The 21,074-nt window shown below is 40.7% G+C and overlaps 1 protein-coding gene across 3 annotated transcripts in view; it reads right to left on the minus strand.

The window, feature by feature from the left end:
* The window catches only part of LOC141762904 (E3 ubiquitin-protein ligase Midline-1-like), a 63,885-nt gene that overhangs the window by 14,650 nt on the left and 28,161 nt on the right, over positions 1–21,074 (minus strand). For all 3 annotated transcript variants that reach the window (XM_074627056.1, XM_074627055.1, XM_074627054.1), the window contains 2 exons: positions 11,925–12,718; positions 1,567–1,662 (listed from right to left, as the gene is read on the minus strand). In XM_074627056.1, the coding sequence (XP_074483157.1) occupies positions 1,567–1,662; positions 11,925–12,650 (822 nt within the window). In that variant the 5' untranslated portion in view covers positions 12,651–12,718. The remainder of the gene's footprint in view (positions 1–1,566; positions 1,663–11,924; positions 12,719–21,074) is intronic.

Genomic DNA, 21,074 nt, shown 5'->3' on the forward strand with positions numbered 1-21,074 from the left:
GGTTAAGATGTCACTGCCTTTTAACCCTGTGGCATTGCTTTATCTAAAGCTTCTTAGTGGGCCAGTGTAACACGAACAGGCAGGCTTAGCGCAGAATCGCCGTCAGTAGAGCTAAATACACACCGACATTCACACACTTTATTATCCTAATAATAATAATAAACATATTTGACAAAACCAGATGTTCTACACTAATATAAAAAATATATATATATGCTACACATAGTAAACTGTCGAGTACTGCAAATGTAATTAAAATGCAGCACAGTGACTTGATATAAGCATTAGCATTAGCTTTGCATGTGCAATTCATTACAACTCTGCAGCTTAAGTTGCTCCTCCATGTTCATATCTGAAGTTCTTTTATGCCCGCAACTGAAATTTAACATTTTTGGTGGAAGTGTTGTCTGGGTATGCCTTAGCACAAATCTGAAGACATTTTCAAAATGGCTCAAAACTGAAAAAATATCGTTTCTTATTATACTATATATCGTCTTTTGGCACATGGGATTACTGTTTTTGCTGTAGACTCCATTGTATTTTAGGAAAAAAGAGTAGTAGATATAGTATGATAAGAAAATGTCTGTATCTCCGAAAGTACAAGGAGCACAATCAAGTATTTGGTATCTATGAACTCATTACAAGTTCAATATGAAAGATGTGCACATGTATGCAGAGTAAAAAAATTATTTATATGATACAATATGTATGCAATGTTAGCGCTTCTCCTCATTTAAAAAACAAAATCCTGACTTTGACTATTAATAAAAATGGGATTTTTCCTGTGATCTAAACATTTCAAAGTTATACTGTTAGATACTTGCCCACAGAATGGCTGTACCAAATTCCAGGCTTTTTGACCAATCAGAACAAATGTTGTGGCATTGTTCCTTATCATACTAAATATAGTCTTTGGACACAAATGGGTTGAAACAACACAGCAGGCCTGCAACTAGCGATTGTTTTAATAACCATTTAATTGGTTAGTCTATAAAATGCCAGAAAGCACAAGTTCCCAGAGCATAATTGTCTTACTAACACTCCAAAAACCAAAGATATTCCATTTCCAATTGAAAATAAACAAACAAAAAAGCAGCACATCCTCATATTTGAGAAGCTGGAACCAGAGAATTGCTGCCATCTTTTCTCTTAAAGCAACCAATAAATCAAAATTGTCACCAATTAATTTTCTGCCGATCGACTAATTGATTAATTAACAAATACATCCAGCTCTAAAATACATTTTCAAATAGTAAAATCATTCCATATACAGCCTCTATAATGTTTTCGTTTAGCTGCTAACCTTAGCCACATGCTAAGCTAAAGGATACTGTCTTAAGTCATGATACAAGTCACATAGGAGATGGGTCAGTGGCAATCACTGCAGAACAGAAAACTAATGATGTTTTTTGTAAATAAATAACAATATAACATTTGATTTTGTATATGTAGCAATAACAATAGGCTCAGATCAAGACTGTAAATTATATAATACATGTCATATTGACCAGTCAGCGACAATAAATAGGTCAGTGGTGACCTCGGAGGAGGACCACTGGGACTCACCTCTACATGCTGACACGTCTGGATCAGTTTCCCCATGAGAGACTCCAGCTCGTTGTTCCTCTTGATCAGGTTGGTCAGGTTGGAGTCCAGGGCTTGCTGTAGCAAAAGGACAAAAAAGCGAAAACACAGAGTGAGACACGAAAAAGAAATGGATGGGACATAAATGCAAAGAAGCAGAGGAGGGCAGAGTCGTAAATCAAAAGAAGAACAGATTTGTTCCTCCTTAGGTTTCTCTGCTTTCACCAGCCAAAGAAGTTGTAAGACGACCTCAGGCACTACATCGCAAAACAACAACAAAAAAGTTTTAAAGCAACTAGAAAACGAAGACAAAACAAGCAAAAAAATGCTAGAATCCTCAGCAGCAAATAGAAGCAATGTTTTCAACTCTTCTTCTTCACGAGCATCATCCCAGTTCTTCTTTTTGAAAGAGGTGTCCACGTACCTCCGAGCGCGGGTGATACCCCTCGTCCCTGTACTGCCTCCTCATCCTGCCCCGTCCGAGCCCTCCGACAGCACTCTAGGAGAGGATGTGACTGGGACAGCCACTCCACTGAGCACCAAGCCAAGCGCAAACCCGGCCAAGCGGCAAATTAGGCATCAAAAGCTTCCCCTATGAGAGCACGCTGCAGCGCTCTCGGCTAACGAACCGGCAAACAGGTGACAGCACGTCAGCTCTGTCCCTTAACGCTCCTCCCTTTGCTTTTTTTTTGCTTCCCTCCCCCTTTTTTTTTTTTTCCTCTTTTCATCCAACCGGGCACAAGCTGTCTTCTTTACTTCCAGGACCGTCATATTATTGCCAAACGGAGCGCGCTTAAGTCGCTCTGATGCCTCGTCTCCACTGTCCTGTTCAAAACTGACTTCCAGAAGAATTTAAGCTCGAGACTCGGCGAATGCTGAGATTTTCCTGCATGTCTCGGAAACAGTGTTAAGGGGCATTGGGGCAGCAAGGCCGGAACAGTACAGTAAATGCCAAAGATAGCTCCACTGGGAAGGCACACTTTTCAAACAACTGCAAATTTGTGTCATGAAAAACTCACTTTTTTAGCGCTTTTGCAAATAAATCCCAATTTTTCTCGCAAGCCAATCGGCTTTTTTGGGAGGGGTTCTTAAAGAGACAGGCGCTAAAACAGAGCGTTTCAGACAGAGGGTGCATACAGGTTTATTCAGACAGACGGTATGAGAAAAATAATCAGTTTTTTGAACATTAAAGCATGTAAACATGTTCTAGTAGAAACCCCGAATACAAGTGTGAACCTGAAAATGAGCATGATATGTCCCCTTTAATTTCACTTTTCTGCCTCTTCTTTAAAATCCCACTTGAGTATTGGTGTTTTACATTGGCCAGGTGGGAAAATAGAGTGCTGCCTGGGATGATTGAGTATTAAAAGATGAGCACACCCGTACTATATTCCCTTATTATTTTTCTCGCAAGCCAATCAGAGCAGGCTTTTTCGGGAGGGGAATCTTAAAGAGACAGCCACTAAAACAGAGCGTTTCAGACAGAAAGTGAATACTGGTATATTCAGACAGACAGTATGAGAAAAATAATGTGTTTTTTGAACATGAAAGCATGTAAAAATGTTCTCGTAGAAACCCTAAATAGAAATATTAACCTGAAAATGAGCATGAAATGTCCCCTTTAAATGCATGATTCCAATTCACTTAACCTCGACTTTAAACCACTTTTCAGCAGCGGTGTAAACGCAGCCTGGTTCTGATGTTACATTGAGGATTAAAAAGGAGTTACCCCGGAGGGAATATTGAATAAACAACAGTATACACAGATAGAGACGGTGGGATTTGTGTGTGTGTGTGTGTGTGTGCTGGAGTGGCACTACTAGGGGGCTTAATGGCTGGCCTTAATACGGCGATGACACACAAAAGCAAAGGCAGCATAAAGGTCTACTCGGAGAGGAATATAGCGCATTATCATCCATAGAGATAAAAATAAACTAAACCTCTTATAGGATGGTGAGCAGGACAAGAATCACAACAAGAAGTCAGCAGCTGAGTCACGTTGCAGGTCGGCGAGTGCAGCAAAATTCATGCATGCATACTTAAACGCAAAGAGGAACGCATTAGTAATTATGAGCATATTGTAGTGCATGTTCAAAAGCAAACTTTACATCTCCACAGTACATAAAATACACTGTGACATGTACAACAGGGATTTAAAAAGATAAAAACTTCTGTCAGTCTCCATGCCTCTTAATGTGCAGATACAAAGTGAATACACATGTACTATGTGGTCCGAATTGGACGCGACAGAGTTAACCCGCATCTGCAGCGTCCACGTTGCCAACTAATATAAATCTCTCGGAGCTAAACTGCCCGCCAGAGGTTGATCACTTTACAATCACCGTGCTTGTTTATCCGCGGTATATCTCTCTATCTCTGTCTGCCATATCCCCCTTTTCTGCTGCCAGCCCGAGCCGGATTTGTACCCCCAAAAACAGTGTCGGTGCAAAGTTAATCTCTGCACTGAACCAACTAGTCTAAGCCGTGTTGATTTGATGAGTTTTTAGATATACAGTAAGCCAATGGATTCGGATTAAAGGGGAAATACGCCACATGTTTATGTGGATGTCAAATCAGCTGGTCTCCCTGGGTTACCCTTACAACACACGACACATATCTGTGCATTAAAAGATGCAAAATAAAAATGGCCATGAGAGTCACTGTGTGGATTAGAGACCACCACCTTGTCATTAAAGGTAAGATATGGCAGGGTACGCCACCTATGAGAAATACATTTTTGTGTTTATGTTTCATAAGAATGTTTTGCGTAGTAGTGGACGAAATATTTAGATACATTATTACTTAAAAAGCAACAGCTAAAAGTCTTGTTTTTAGTGACCTCCAGTGGTCTTCTCACTTTGCTGCAGTGATGTACAAGTGTACCACAGGGTGTGTCGGTACACTGTGACATCACTCTTGGTTGTGGTTTCCTTTAATGAAACATGTACATGAAAATATACAAAAAATACAGCTTGCCATGTCTTATTTTTTTTTTTTTTTTAAGTCAGTTTTTAATCCACTCAGTGACGTTCATGGTCACTTGGCAGCAGACAAAACTCTCCCGTGACTCAACTGTGGGAGACGTGACGAGCAGGGAAAATTGCTCGAAATGTAAATACACGTCTAAAAATGAGATTTTATTTATTAAGCGTGGTCAGCTGACAGAGGTAGAGCCAGTTTTGTGTTTTTCAAAGGAAAGCCGGTTCCTTCCACAGCATCTGCTCTTAATCACCGTGAAGCCGCTCTGCTGCAGCGCCCTCAGATCATCTCCTCCTTATATCACCCAACAAGAATCCACTCTTTGAAACCCAGGCAAACTTTGCATACCTAACATCTCCCTGTTGGCTTAAAAATAAAAGTTGTGTGGCTCTGGATATTTTCTACCATTGTCATTAGTGTATATGCAAGATTGTGTGTGCGGGCTATGAGTGAGCTAAATCACCCTGAAGCAGCTCTGATAAGCTAAGAAGGTATGCAAGGGGATCACAGACATACACACTCAACCGTAGATGTAGACAGGTAGGAACTGAAAACTTCAGAGGAAGCTACATCTTTTCCAGATTTGCTGTGACACTGAGCTGGATTGTGTTCTTAGGAATCCTCACCGAACTGCCAGAGCTTCACTTCATTCTTCTCCGTGTTGCTCATATATATGTGTGTGTGGGTGAGAGAGAGAGAGATCAGAGAAACCTCAGTCAGACAGATGGAGACAGAAACGGAGAGAACAAAGGTGGACAGTTAAAGAGCAAGACAGAAATTAAAGAGGATGTTGGCAACACAGACTATAGGATTCATCTTTTATTTTTTTACCGCAGTTCTGTACAGTGTGTCCGTCTACACTATCTCTTATTGCTAAGACATCATTGTATAGGGTGTTCTGTATTTGATGGAGGGCACCGGCGTGTTTGCTCGACACTCACTTTTCTACCAGCGCGCTCCTCCGTAAATTGGAAACAATATGTTTGTGTGGTTGTATCGGTCCGAGAGAAAACAGATGACTCCGGCAGAAAAAAAAAAGTAGCCCTGACTCAAAAGCACAGCACAGCAGAGAAAGAAAGAAAAACACAGCATTGTGCTGGGGGAAATTGGGAAAGGAGAGAGTGTGTGTGTGATTTGATTGAGAGACAAGAATGCCCCAAGTAAGAGGAACAGTCTGTGCAGAAAGACAGAAAGTAGACAATAAGTGCTGCACTGTAAATTCTGAAATAATGGCTTCAATTGAAGACAGAACCAGGGCTTTAACTGAGACATGCTTCTATCACATGCTTCGGATGTTATCAGCCCATTGAATGTGCATTATCAGCGGTTATCTGCCCCATCGATTTGGGTTAGAAGGGGCCTGCTACACTTGCTAGTAGATTCAGAAGGCTTTTATCATCTATTCACATAGTTGATTATGATAGGAATAAAAGAAGATGACGTCGACCTCTAGTGGCCGTAGTTATTATGATCAGTGGTTATCAGCCTCACAAATATGGGTTAGAAGGGGCCTGCTACACCTACTAGTAGATTCAGAAGGCCATTATCATCTATTCGCATGGTTTATCACCGTTTCAAATAGAAGAAGATGACACTGATATCTAATGGCGATAGTTATTATCATCAGTGGTTATCAGCCTCATAGATATTTATTAGAAGGGGCCTGCTACACCTACTAGTAGGTTCAGAAGGCCGGTTTCATCTGTTCACAGAGTTGATAAGAAAAATCAACCTCTAGTGGCTGTAGTAATTGTGGCGGTCGGGGGCGATGGATGGGTCAAACACACACATGGCTTTCACAAACATGTCTGTCGCCAGGGAGACTGCTGTTCATGTCTCGTGTGAAACCAAAAGTCGAGGTTGACGTAATTCACCGTACTTTTGTTACGTAATGTATGTACTTACTAACACCAAGTTACAGAAGTTACGTAACACACATACTTATTTTAACCCAACAATTTATGGTTTAAAAAGTTAAAGGTTCAAAAGGTAGAGTTCATTTTTACAGCGCCACTATCTGGCCAAATTGCACCACATTTGACACTGCACTCCCTCAGGTCCTGAGCAATACACCCGCCGAGTGTGAAGTCAATCGGAATAATAGTTCTTGAGATATGCGAAGGACACACATACAGAGATTCCTCGCTTTATAGTTAGATGTCCAGCATTCATGGATGTCACCGTGTACAGACATGCCCTAAAGTACACTTCTACATCACTACAGCAAGGTGAGAAGTTACACCGCTGGAGAAGTTTTTTAACTGCTCTTTATTTTAAGGGAAGTTTGTGAAGGTTGGAATTTAAGGTGAAAAGTAGAAACACAAAAGCATGGATTATATTGAGGAAGAAAGAGAATAAGTGCATTCATGATATAAAAGATGAATGAGGACATAAAGGTAAATACCGTGCAGCTGTGAATGAAAAGTTGTGTGTCTGTTCATGTTTTATCGTGCGTGTTGGCACTTCACAACCCAAATAATGTTGTTTCAACACCGAAGGCCGGCTGATTAAACCAAATGGATCACCACATAAACACAACAAACCTATGATTTGAAACTAAAGCCGACACACACACACAGCAGGGCCCATCTTTTATCCTCAAGGTTCTTTCACTTCAGACCCAGAGCCAAGGACTTTAAAAGCTATTTCCAGCCGCCTTCTCCGTCAATTTCCTGTGACGGGGGTAATTTTATCTCCGAAAAAAAAAAAGGATGGGTGTTCCCACAATAACCTCCACGGCTCTTATCAGACACACCGCCACCGCCACTGAAAAAAAGGGAAACCATTCCAATCATCTGATATTTTTATTTTTTTTTACTCCCCCTGTGCCGAGTGGGGATATCTCAAATTCCTGCGGATCAGTGCAAAAAGTGATATGCATGAAATGGTCCGGAAAATATGACCAAAACGGTTTCGACTTGTCAGACTCCAAAATGAAAAAATGAAGCGCCATAACTGTGTGAAAGAGGGCGACTGCCTGTAACATCTCAAGTATTTCAAGTTTGGGTTACCTGACAACAGAAGACTTCCGTGCCTCCTCTTTTAAGAAGTTCCCCCTAAAGTTTTCCATCCTTATGAATTAAAAATCAAATGTGTTGTTCGGCATAAATATTGCATGGCGGCTGGGTTGTTTCCCGTGGTAATTATCTGAGATAGAGACCTCAGTTTATACTCTGTTTCTGTCGCTCGTTCAAAACTCCTCAAAACTTTGCCTCTTTAAAAAGCTTCGACTCAACTCGGCATAGCTAGTTAACATTACTCGTTACGTAATCATAATTGATGATGCGATTAGTGTTTCTGTCAAGATGTGTTTGCTTATGTAGCATGTGGGTTTACTGCATGTTATTATGCAAAATGCAATATAAATTGAATTAAGGTTAAGTGAACTGACATGTACAGAACTTCTACTTTTAAAATAAAACTTTGCCCGAGGCTGAGATGTGTTTTTGAAGATGCGGCGCAACAAGTTGAAGTGTTAAAAGGGTTAATTTGAATGTTGCGTGCGTATCCTTCCCATAAATGCCGTGCTTAGATTCTTCAGCTCAGGGCCAACAGGGTCTTCACCCGCCGTTTGTATCAAACTCACGCCATGTGCCAGCTGGCTGCCGTGAGGGTTCCAAGGGGCCTAACAGGTGGTTAAATCCCCTCCAACTTCTGCCAGAAAAGGCACATTTGTTTCCTGTGTGAGAAAGGAGCTGCCGCCCGTGTCTGTCTTCAGATTGTTGTGAGGGGTAGAGGGCAGATCGGAGGTCTCTAGGGTGCGTGTGCGTGCAGACATGCATGCCTGAGTGTGCATGTGTTTGTGTGCGAGAGAGACGGAGAGAGCATGCTCAAAAGTTAATGAAGCATTCATACATGTTTTGTTTCCCCATCTGCTCTCATTGTCCTCGACTTAGACTTTATGATGACTTATTTTGAAGATAAAGTAGATAATTTCACTCATCCAACAAGTCCTCCAAAAGGAAGAAAGGCGATAAACATCATGGTCAAGGTTCAAATGAACCAAAGTTTACTGGAAATGTCTACAGAGGCAGTGAAGTTTAGAGGAAATAGTTTAGCTTTCTTGGCCATTTTGTTCGAGAAAATAAACGACTATTTATATTGAAATCAATATAATAAATCAATCTACAATCTTATGTATTCAAATATGTGATTATAAAAGTATGTTAACCATCAAAAATACCAGGATGTCCTCTGCATGTGGTCGTATTTTGCAGTATGTATCATGCTTTTCTGTCTATTCTTACCCACAATCCTCTGCACAGAGAATATACAGTATGAGCAAGAGGGTCAAAGTTCAAGGCGCAATGTCTTGATGAAGTATGTCCCAATTGTATGCATACTGCATGTGTTAGTACGTACTTAGTATGCATGCAGCCTTAGTTTTAGTATGTACTTTTAGCTGTGGCTATCTCACCAGCGAGCTTTAACTTGATGTAGCTCTCATTCTTTAGCGGTCTAGTTGTCTCTGAGTGCAGTAAGTGCATCTCTAATCTATTACTAATACCTTCTAATTACATAATAATTTATATAAACATATATTTTTCCTCTAGGGTCATTCTCCCAAAGCCGTTAACCCCCAATTGTTTTATCTCAAAGCGTGTTTAGCAGCTCAAACTGTAAAGGAGCCACCAGGGATGAGTGTCCTCAGGCAGTTAATTGAAATTCACACGTAAAGAGTGAATCACACGTGTAATCTCTCACACAACCTTTAATGCTGAGATGGATTCTACTTCCTCAGGGGTGGGAATACACATGTACTGCAAGTAGTACGCAGCAGGGATTCCCAGTATGTCACATCTAAGAGGCATTATTGTCTCCTTTGCATAGCAATATTTTTTGCAACCTGTGAGCACGTCGGAGCGAGGAGAAATCTGCTATCGCTTTGCTTTTTTTTAGTGTTATAGCAGATAATTAGCCCGTGTGATAACTGCCGGGTGCGCTGACCCACGTTCTCTCTCTCTCCGGATGAATGGAGGGAGCGTGATAATTAGATGATGCACTGACCAGTCGCTTTCCTGCTAATTATTCTTTGCTTAAATTTGCTGAAACACGCAAGATGAGAAGGTACAGACGCACGCGTCAACTGTGATGACAGGACGTAACGCCCATCCGTGGAGGCAGAAATGCTTGAAAAACAACCAGCAGAGGGCCCATTATAACAGATCAATGTGTGGGATGCTTTTTTGCTGAGTGGTTTTTCTTTTTCTTGAAGAAGAAGGAAAGTGCAGACACAAATACATTGATTTTTGATTATTATTTGGTGCTTTTAGTAGGTCTTGGATGTTTAAAAACAGCTCAGAGACATATTACACTCTAGTCTCATTACAAAGCTGCTATTTTCACATTGAGCACTATTTTTTCAGTAATCAGTACCTTTTCTTCTGTGGGTACCACAACTTGGAGTCATTCAGTTCCTTCCATTATATCACCGAAGGCAGGCCTCCTCTCCGAGGACGTATTACAAACTACTTCACACTCGAACACGTGTTTCAAAACCTCTTGTAAAAAGGAAAAGCCTGTTTCTCAGAGGAGTCACACCGCGGCGTTTCATTTAAGGACGCTTAGCAGAGCTGAATAAACACTTTCCGAGTGAGCGTGCGGCTGAAAATGGTCCCTGGGTAAATGACGCTTTGGAAAAGTAGAAGTATTTTCCTGTGCATTGTTTTGCAGGAAAATCCGTGATGTGTTGGATATTCGGAATAGTTGAAAAAGTTTTTTGGTGGATGACTTAATCAACATTGTGTCTTAACATGAGGAATAGGTCTGACTTTGTTTTCACCCAAATGGTCAAGTTTGATTCTAATAAACTGGCACCAAGCGATATGAGTGTACATATTACCCTGTGCTAGCCAACTTGCAATGGCTCCCTGGTAGATTTTACATTTTATAATTCCTATTATAGGACCTATTATGCTTTTGTGCTTTTTCCCTTTCCTTTACATGGTGTTCTGTGCATGCACAAGGTCTGCAAAGTTACAAAGCCCAAAGTCCAGGCCAAAGAACTGAACTGCCTGAAACGCCTCACTTGAAGTTCCGCCTTTTCTTCCGTAACATGGTGATGTCACCAAGTACCACATCTGCATAATACCTGCTTAGCAGCTAGTTTGGCACGCCTTCAAACAAAGTTAGAGCGGAGCTGGAGCGGAGTCCGAAGAGCTTGGTTTGGTTGGCCAATCACAACAGAGTGGGCCAGCTGACCAATCAGAACAGACTGGGCTTTTTGGGAAGGTGGCCTTAAAGAGACAGGCACTAAAATGGAGCATTTCAGACAGAGGGTGAAAAGAGGTGCTGCAGCACAGCCGGTAAGAGAAAAATAAAGTGTTTTCCAAACATTAAAGCATGTGAAATTGTTCTAGTAGAAACCCCAAATACAAGTATGCATATGGAAATTTGCATAATAGGTCCTCTTTAATGTCATTTCTGCTTGAAGAAAGACCAATTTTATATCTTTAGGTCAGTTTACTCGTCATGGGGAGTACAACTCAGCCTGTGAAAACTGTTAAGAATACTTCTAAGTCCCTAAACTTTAAGGAAGTGCAATACTAAATCAGTGGATATAAGAAAAGTTCTTTATAATTCAAGGGCAGATTATTAGAGGAACAGCGTCCTGTGGACACATTTCCGTCTGCATGAGTTCTGATGTAACACACACACACACACACACACGCACACACACACACACATCCTGCCTCTGTGGCCATTACCAGCACACTCTAATAGCCATGCTCAATTAAGCACACCTACACCCAGCAGGCAATTGGCGCTCGTTAACCTGCAACCTCATTGAAGATGCCATGCCTTGTCACTAATGACACCTCCCATACTCACTGTGCGCGCAATGCCTATGAATACCCTCCTGGCACGCCGGCATGGCGTAGTGATTATGCTAATTGCTTAATTATTCAGCAGAGATAATAAGTCAGCGTGAGATGATAAAATCTCACTTGATAATCGAGTTAGATACCTGGGTAAGGATAATAGGAAATTTCATACTTGCAGAGCAGCATAAAATTAAAGCTAAAAATTCATTATTTGTGTTAATGGAATGGAGGGAGTCTATGACCTTGATATACATTATCTGCGATCAAAGGCAACAGGTTAATTAGAGCTCGGTTTCTGGAAAATTCTGAAAAAATTTGTCAGTGTTTAAAGGCAGAATCACCCAATGAAAGATATATTGTTGCAAATGTGAACAAAATTGAAAACCCATTTCTGCCAAATTGCACTGTTAGATACTTGCCCAACGTATGGCTGTACCAAATTTCAAGACTTCTGAGCAATCAGAACAAATGTTGTGGTATTTTTCCTAATCATACTAATTTTTGGGCACAATTGAGTTAATCAACTTCTGCGCTTACCCTGAGTTTTTCGTAGCGGTCGCTCAGTGCCGCCACCTGGTGGTCCCTGTGCCTTCCAACCAGTTTGCACAGCGAGCAGATCAGCTGATCGTCAGTGACACAGTACATGTTCACCTTCTCCTCGTCGTGCTCCAGGCACTGGAGCCCCCTGAGGTGGGAGTCCGGCATGGGCTCGATGAGCCGGTGGCCGGTGAACGGCTTCTTGTTCGGGTGCGTCGCTCGGAGGCACTCCTCGCAGTACGACACCTCGCACGTAACACACGTTTTCACGGCATCCTGCGGCGGGTCCTGCTCACAGAACTGGCACTGGACCGGCTCGGGAGGTGTACCTGGGCTGGACATGGCGGCGCTGACTGGGACAAGCGCCAACCGGTCTCTCCCTTCTTCGCTGGGAGAGTTGGGCCCACTGTGGGGCGCGGGTAACGGCAGCGGTAGAGGCACCCCAGTGGAAGATGAGGCCCTCTGAACTCTATCGATAATGTTCTGCAAGGTCACGTTTCTCTTAAGTCCTTCTAGTCCACGCTCCGGACTCAAAGAAATGACATATCTACAGGTGGGGCACTGGAAGGCGCCGATGCTCTGAACTGATTCGTTGGTGGCGCAGTGAGAGATGAGGATGCGGTGGGCGCAGCCGAAACACAGACTGTGAGCGCAAGGGAGCAGCAGCGGGTCTTCAAAGAGCTCCAGGCAGATTGGGCAGGTCAGCTCTGACTCCAGAGTGTCCATCCTGCTCAGAGGAGGCCAGGCGGCACCGGGCGCAGCGTCAGCGAAATCCAGAAGAGCTGCTCAGCTGTCTGCAGGCCAAAAACAGAGAGATAGATGGTGGAAGGCGGAAAGAGAGGGGGGAAAGAAAGCACAGGGATTTGTGATTAAATGGTGTGAAACGGCTTACTTCTCACTGCTTTCTTGGGAGGACTTATATCTCTATGGACAGACCACTGAGTGCACTTAAAGAATGGCAGAGTGTTAACTGCTGGTCTGTGTGAGAACTGAAAATGAGGGACAATCAATATCCAAGACTAGACAAATGGAATACTTTAAAAAGTTCTTTAAACCAACAACAATGATGCGATAATTACGTATAGATTTCAAAGAGAAACAGAAAGAAACACCGCATGAAACCACCTAGGACTCGCACAATGCATCATACCAAACTTGACATAGTTTACCAATGGCAATTAAAGAAATAAGAGTCAAGATCTTCCAAGTCATAGCGTGCATGGTGGCCTCAACCCTTTTCTATGGACTACCCAAACATACACCCAATTGCACACTGACAATACAAACTCCATCATCTTTATCTTACTGAAAGATAATACCAGAAAGAAAGAAAACATATTGACAACCCAGAGACAATTACTCATTTTGCCCTGTCAACATTATTACTGTTGCTGGCTCTGCTGTTGCAACATTTAAGTTTAGACTAAGCTACAAAATTGTTGTTTTCACAGCAGACTTTTGATTAGAAAAGTTAACTGAGTAGTATGCATAGACTCTATAACAGAAGTGGACGTAGCCTACGGATCTAAAAAGTGAAGCCAGTTCAGAAATGCCTTAAACTTGCATTCTTCGTAATAGCCAGCAGGGGGCGACTCCTTTGGTTGCAAAAAGAAGTCTGATTGTATAGGAGTCTATGAGAAAATGACCCTACTTCTCACTTGATTTAGTACCTCAGTAAACATTGTAAACATGAGTTTATGGTCTCAATCGCTAGTTTCAAGTCTTCTTCAATACAGCATGATGTTTACGGTGACTACGTCCACTTCTTATATACAGTCTATGGTTGTATGTTGTCAATTGAAAATTAATATAATCTTGTTCAAATCACTTTAACTGATATTTAATGTTGAAAACTCAACACTAGTGTGGCAGTCGGGTGTAGTTTTCATATTGGGTGCAGCAGTGGCAGCTGCAGGCACAGCTGTAGTCAATTGTTAATTAGGGCACATGTCCACATATTCCCCTGCAGAGGAGCCGAGTCTTTCCATCTGATGTGTGCTGAGAGTCACATATGTAGAACTGGTGGCTGCTGTTTATTTAATTTTGTTCTCAAAGCCATCGTGAGGTTAGAAGATGTTATTGGGAAGCTGTCTGCTCTTTAGTTAATTGTTTCTTTAATTAAAAAATTGTCCAGAAGTATTCCCTTTAGTGCGATAATAAGTACATCAGTAAGCCGATAAATAAGTGTTGCTGGGATCTTGATTACTTCATTTCCAATCAGTCTTATCAGTCCAAAAGTTAACTTTGAGTTAAAAGTTCTACGTAGCATGCAAGTTCGGTTTTCTTTGTTCCGTCTTTATTGATGAACTTAGCCAGAGGGGTGTTAATAATGTCAGTTAGTTCGTGGAGATTTAAGAACTCTTTCACTACAAAAAAAAACTTTTCAAGATAAGATGAAACCTATACAAACCCCTCAGGGAAATGGGATTGTTATACGCTAAAGAAAATGGATCACTGCAGGAGCAAAGAAAGCGATGTAGATAAGAGAAGCACAAATGGAATCGATTGAAGATAATACAACACAATTAGTATTTTGTGTGTGAATGTATGAAAGGAAATGCAGCGAAGATGTGTTTTCCTCAAGTGGACCTGCAAATGAATACTATAAACAATGCTCAAAATAATACTTATTATAGCAGAACAACCTCTACAAATCATAAACATGACAATAATAAAAAATACTTCCTGAATCAAATCAATCAAACACTTTACAATAAGCATCATTTATAAATAGTTCATTGATAGTTCATTAAACTTATTTTACTTATTTTACTGTTAACAAACAATGAAATGATAATAATGTTCACTATGTATTAGTAATGCTAATTTTTTGTTACTTTTATCATTAGTTAGTGTAATATTAAGTAATTAGTTTATAAATTATATATTGTATCATAGCTGATAATAATTACATTCTGATTACAACAGTAAACTATTAACAGTTTAATGTTGCACACATTATAACATTGTATGTACTATATTAAGTATTTGTTAATAATTACCAAATTTGTAAACCTTCAAGAAATGAAGTAGAACATCTATAAACATTACATAGATAGATGGACCAGAAACCATTTATTAACCATTAACAAAGTATTAACTATCTATCGAAATAATGTTTATAGATGTTTTACAAAGTATTTGTTAACCATTTAACAAGGTATTAGTTGCAACTTTATAAGAGCCATCCAAATCAAGTTTATAGATGGTTTACAAATCAATTATTAACCATTAACAAAGTGTCAGAAATATCTGTCCTTGTAATGTTTATAGAGTTATAGATTTTAAACAATTTATTAAAGGTTTACAAATTTCATAATCATTAACATATATGTAGTAATGTGCGCAACAATAAACTAAAATAACATATATTATAGCATTACTAATTAGCATTGGCATTTAATTGTTTATTAACAGTAAAATAACTATTAACTAAGTTTAATTAACTATCAACTTATCATCTATAAATGATGGTTATTGTAAAGTGTTACCACAAATGCATGCATTTCTGAGGCAGAAAAGGCATCCACTCCTAACCCCACAGTGTGGTATTTTCAGCAGATGTCACTGTTTACTGGCCTTAAGGCTTGTGTGCATCTGACTGGACTACCACACTCACAGAATATCCCTCCTATTTGCTCTCTAGCCATCTTTATGCATGGCTTCCTCTCATCCTCTGTGCTGCAGATAAGTCGCCCACAATATCTGAGGCCAGATAACATTAATTTGCACCGCAGAGAAGCTGCAGGATCAGAAAAATGGATGGAAGGAGATTTGGATTTATTATAAAAACTGATGCGAGTCAAGCGACTTTGATCTCTTATTTCCAAATAAGAAAGGAAAGGCCGTATTTTGAAAATGAAGCAAATATGGAGAGGGAAAAGAGGACAGAAATTGAGTGGGAGAGGTGGAAGTGATTCAGCAATCACACGCTTCAAATTAAATGAAATAGTGTGTTTGGAGGGACGGTAAACACAACAAATCCTTAGAGACACACTTGTCTCATACACATCGATACACACTCAAATTTGCACAAACACACAGCAGTTTCTCTAAAGTACCAAAGAGCCTCCCTCAGGTGTTTATATTCCAGATATTTTGTCAGTGAGGGCTGACGCTTGTTGACAGTCCAGTAAAACTTGGAGAGCTGTGTTGAGTTGTCAGAGGAATTCAGTTTATCATGATTTTTTTTGCCTTTTTGCTCAATTTGCCTGTTCAGAACATGAAGATTGTGATTTTTTAAGTATTTCAAATCACATGGATGCAAAGATTTTTTGCATCCATGTGTACTAGCATGCAGTGTAGTGTGTTACCACCTCATGTAGATGAATGGAATAGTGCGACACCATTGGAAGGACAGCTGTATAGCACTACTGGAGGTCTAACTCCAAAGGGAACCTTTAAAGGTGCAGTGTGTAGGATTTGGCGGCATCTAGCGGTGCGGTTGCATATTGCAACCAACTGAAACTTCTCTACGGTGGCAGACGCGGAAACACAAATGGTCCTATTTAGAGCCAGTGTTTGGTTTGTTCGTTGTGTGCTACTGTAGAAACATGGCAGAGCAACATGGCAGACTCCGTGAGAGAGGACCTGCTCCCTATGTAGATATAAACGGCTCATTTTAAGCTAACGAAAACACAACAATTCTTAGTTTCAGGTGATTATACATCAATGACAACATGGCTAACGTCTGCTGGATGTGTAAACTGGCAACTGTATGCTAACACTTTTAACCATAGGTTCCGTCAGTGCTGCTTTCAGCTTGTTTTTACTGCCCTCAAGTGGCCAAAAAATCAATTAATGCAACGTTAAAGGGGACATATCATGAAAAACTCACTTTTTCAGTGCTTGTGCACATATGTTTGGGTATCTGGAGTGTCTACCAACCGACAAACTGACATAAAACAATTGGCTGATTGGCTTGTTGTGATTCAACAAGCAAATCAGAGCAGACTGGGCTTTTTCGGGGAGGGGTTCCTAAAGAGACAGGTGCTAAAACGGAGCGTTTCAGACAGAAAGTGAATACAAAGTATATTCAGACAGGCAGTATGAGAAAAATAGTGTGTTTTTTGAACATTAAAGCATGTAAACATGTTCTAGTACAAACCCAAAATACAAGTTTGAAGTATGAAAATTGGCATGATATGTCCCCTTTAAGTTAGATGCATTGCCAAAAAATTCAAATTCCAAACAAGCTGGAGGCGAGTGGTAGTTCTATCAATAATGGAGTTGCTATTAACATGTTGGAGGCCTGCTCCAGCAATAAAATGCACCGCCATTGCACTCAGACAGTAAAGCTGAGGACTGTTGAATTTGAGCAATAAGCTTAAGTCAATACTGGAACACCTGTATTAAATTATAACAGCTTTAATATGGCCATAAGCTTACATATAGCTAATTTCCCTTCTAACACGGTAACACCCTATTTTAGCTTGTAAAGTCCTGCTCAACAGTACTCTTATTGTACAAACCAGAGAAATCTGATGGAGTAATAAAATGGGTGAATGTTAAGTATTGTGAAGTGAATGGTGGTGTATTAATGAAGCAGATTTGAGTTTCCTGCACTTCATCCCTGTGCACAGCTGTCAGCCAGGTAACATAAACAGCACACAGTGTTTTACAGAAGCAAAGAAAGCATAGAAAAAAAAAGTTCCCGGCAAAGTTTGACACTGATGGAGCTCTGACAGGCTACCGCTTGACCGGAGGGGAAACCTGCAGGCACTAAAGGATAAAGAGGAGAAATCCACCTCATTCTGACAAAAACAAACACAAAACCTAAATTTGACACATACACAGTCACAGGAATCCAAACTGGCAGGGGAGGCAGGGTGAAATGCCTCTCAGCACACCATAGGTGACACTGTTGAACCGTGCATTGAGGTAACACGGCACGGAACAGAAGAAATAGGAGAAAGAGCGATAGAAAACTACAGTTGAGGGGAAAGGGTAGATTCAGACTGGAGGAGGGAATCAAATCCAGGCAAGGTTGTTTATTCTTCCTACCATCTCTTTGTGCCTCATGACTGTCAGAGCTGCCACTGTGTGTGAAAGGCTCTGTGCACCACTGAGACTGTCAGTACCAATACTCTTCAGTGGGGGGCGGACAATACAAAGCTGAGTGAGCATCCTCCACTGTCTGATTCCTCCTTCTCTTCCCTGCAATACATGATGTTTCTTACCCAACAGAAAAACACATTTCATGTACTATTTATGTAGTTTAGTGATATGCTACCCCCATATACATGGAATGGTAAAAGTATATTGTGTGAAGTCTTTATGAAAGTGGCATTATTATGTAAGAGAAGGTTGTTCCTTTTTCCCTCCGTCCTTCCTTCTAATAGTTGACACTTTATACTGTGCAAGAAAATATACACCAAGTATGCAGCTTTAACTTTAGTCTTTTAGCACGGCATCATGTGTGCAGTCACCGAGAGCATATTTACAGTCTTTTACACGAGTCATGCTTTAAACAGAGTCAGCTGGAGACAAATTATCTACAGCCTATTTCGGTTAATTTATAAGTCAAGTTGACTTTCACAGTGTACAAGAATGAACTGAAACCAATGGCCTGAAAGGAAATGTAAAGAAAAAACTATGAAACAGCACAACCTGATCTCATGGGAAGGCGTATAAATAACAAGACATTACAAGGACATTCCGCATGTCATGAGGACGCATTTTAGGCTTTTCGCGTGTCATTTGTACACCATGCAACAACGGTAATGGCCACCGTTAGGTTTAGTCAACAAAACCATTTTATTTCATTGGGAAACTACACCAGTACAATACCACAAGAAACATTGAAACATATTTTTAAGCCTGCCTTCCACTTTTAACAGTACTTTTTAACAGACAGTAAAAACCTGCTACTGCACTGTGAGCCTCTGAACACGGCTGTAATCCCTGTTCCCTTCCTTCCCCCATACTGATAACACAATAATATCTGACAGATATGATATGCTTAGGTGTGCGTTAGAGGATCCGTGGTAGAGATGCTCCTCCTTTCAGAAAGAATCAGATTCCTGTATCATCTTCTTTCTATTCCTGTCATCGCTCTGCGTCTCTCCTGTTACAGGACGGTGTAACCAAAGTCCAAAAATGCCACATTTCTATTTCGAGAGGTACAAATGTCATTGCCCAGATGCTACTCTGAAATGCATGGTGTTTTGTTTTGAAACAAACCCCGGTCTCTGATCCATAAATGTCAGCGAATAACCTTTTGCAACGAAACATTTTTTTAGTGTTAGAATGAAACCTCACTTTTGACATTTTGAATGATGTCCACTGGCTCCTTGGAAAGCAAATAAGCACGTCTATGAGCAGGCTGCTCTCATGCACCATTCGTAGCTATACCTAACCTTTACCTAGGTAAAGCCACTCTTTGGGTTTCGCCTTGTGACCAGTATCCGTACCTCGCGTGAAACCAGAAGTCAACGTTGATTTATTTGTCCCGTAACTTCCGTACTTAAGTTACGCCACTTCTAAAGTGATTTTAACCCAAACTACAATCTTTTCCTAAACCTAATTAACAAATGTTGTTGCCTAAACTTAAACAAGTTATTTCCTGTGAAGACGGCAATTTATTTTGAAAAGACTGGAGTGGAAATTGTGACATGTGCATGTAACTAAGTATGTTTTGTCACGTAACTTCCGTACTTAAGTTACTCCACTTCCATAGTTATTTTAACCCAAATCACGGTCTTTTCCCAAACCTAACTAAGTGATTTTGTTGCCTAAACCTAACTAAGTTGACTCCTGTGAAGATGGAAGTTTATTTTGAAAAGACTGGTGTGGAAATTGTGACATATGCGTCACATGTTGCTTGACATTCGTAGGAAAATGCACAAAAAATGAGCAATAACTTTTCATAAAATATCATACGAACCGTTGCTATGAGAACAACTAATGAAGCACTTCAGATCACTTTCAGCATTTCATCTCTCTTCCTGTTTATATTTGGGCGGACACCCCCATTAGTCCGCGCTCTCCTTCTAAATCTTTCATTGACATGTGGGTCAAAGGAGGTTGCGGCTTTCCCTTCCACAGTTTAAGCTGTTAAATTTTTCATCGGAGCTCTTTCTATCCATTTTCTAAAAAACGATCCTACAAGAGCACGACGCAGACAAAAACAGAGGCTGTGTTTTTGAAAAGGAATGTGAGTGGTTCCTGCGGTTCTCCATAATACATGGAGACGCCCATCAGGCTGATGTGCTGTTAATAATTGTTGATAATTGCGGATCCACCCACAGTTTCTTCTTACAGTGTTTTAGCAATAAAAGCCTCCGACTTTGTTCTCTTTAAACTCTGCTTCAGGGCCATTTTATTCCACTTTTCGCTTTTCAGCAAAATGAATATTTCAGCGACACCATCGCTTGACAAATTGAGCTGAAAAAGTTCTGCTCATCCTCCGTGGCAGTGGGGAGTGATTCCATTTCCAGATCACTCCCAGTGAATGACACAAAATCACTCAGAATAATAATTACAGTAAGCAGCCAGAGGCTATTTTACTCCCCCCAAAAAACACATTTGGGTGGGCGGAGGGGGTCCGCTTGGCGAGCTGACGTGAGCGGCTGTGGCAGTCCGCGGAGCAGAACCGAGAAGTAGGTCATCCCCGTTGACCTGGCTCACAGTCATCATACACTGTGTGTGTGTGTCACTGTATGATTATGCTGTTCCAACTCTCTCTTAACTCACAGGAGGCAGAAAATAGCAAACAGCGAATTGTCGGAGCCAAGCGAAAGAGGGCAAACCATCTGAAGCTGAGCGTAAACATGATAATATCAGCCTGTCAGCTTTCTATAATAACACATTGTCGCACCAAAAACCCCATATGGTCACAATTTGACAACGTGGTCTAAAATATGTCCACAATAGACCTAAAACTGACCAGATTTAAAAAATATATAGTTTTTACCTCTTCAGCGAATTGCAAATATGTCGTCATGAGTTTTAAACCAGGCCACAAACATCACCCACTTTCGCAGTAGGGACACACGCAGAAAGAACTAGCGTCTCAATTATTCACATTTTTGTGAAAAACCTGCATAAATTATTGACACATTTTGTGAATTATAAAACACAACCTGTTTTTGTTCCTCTTTTAAAACTCCCCCTTTTCTATATTTAACAACATCTAAACCTTTCGACACC

The sequence above is a fragment of the Sebastes fasciatus genome, chromosome 24 (assembly GCF_043250625.1).
Source record: "Sebastes fasciatus isolate fSebFas1 chromosome 24, fSebFas1.pri, whole genome shotgun sequence".
NCBI classification, from domain to species: domain Eukaryota; kingdom Metazoa; phylum Chordata; class Actinopteri; order Perciformes; family Sebastidae; genus Sebastes; species Sebastes fasciatus.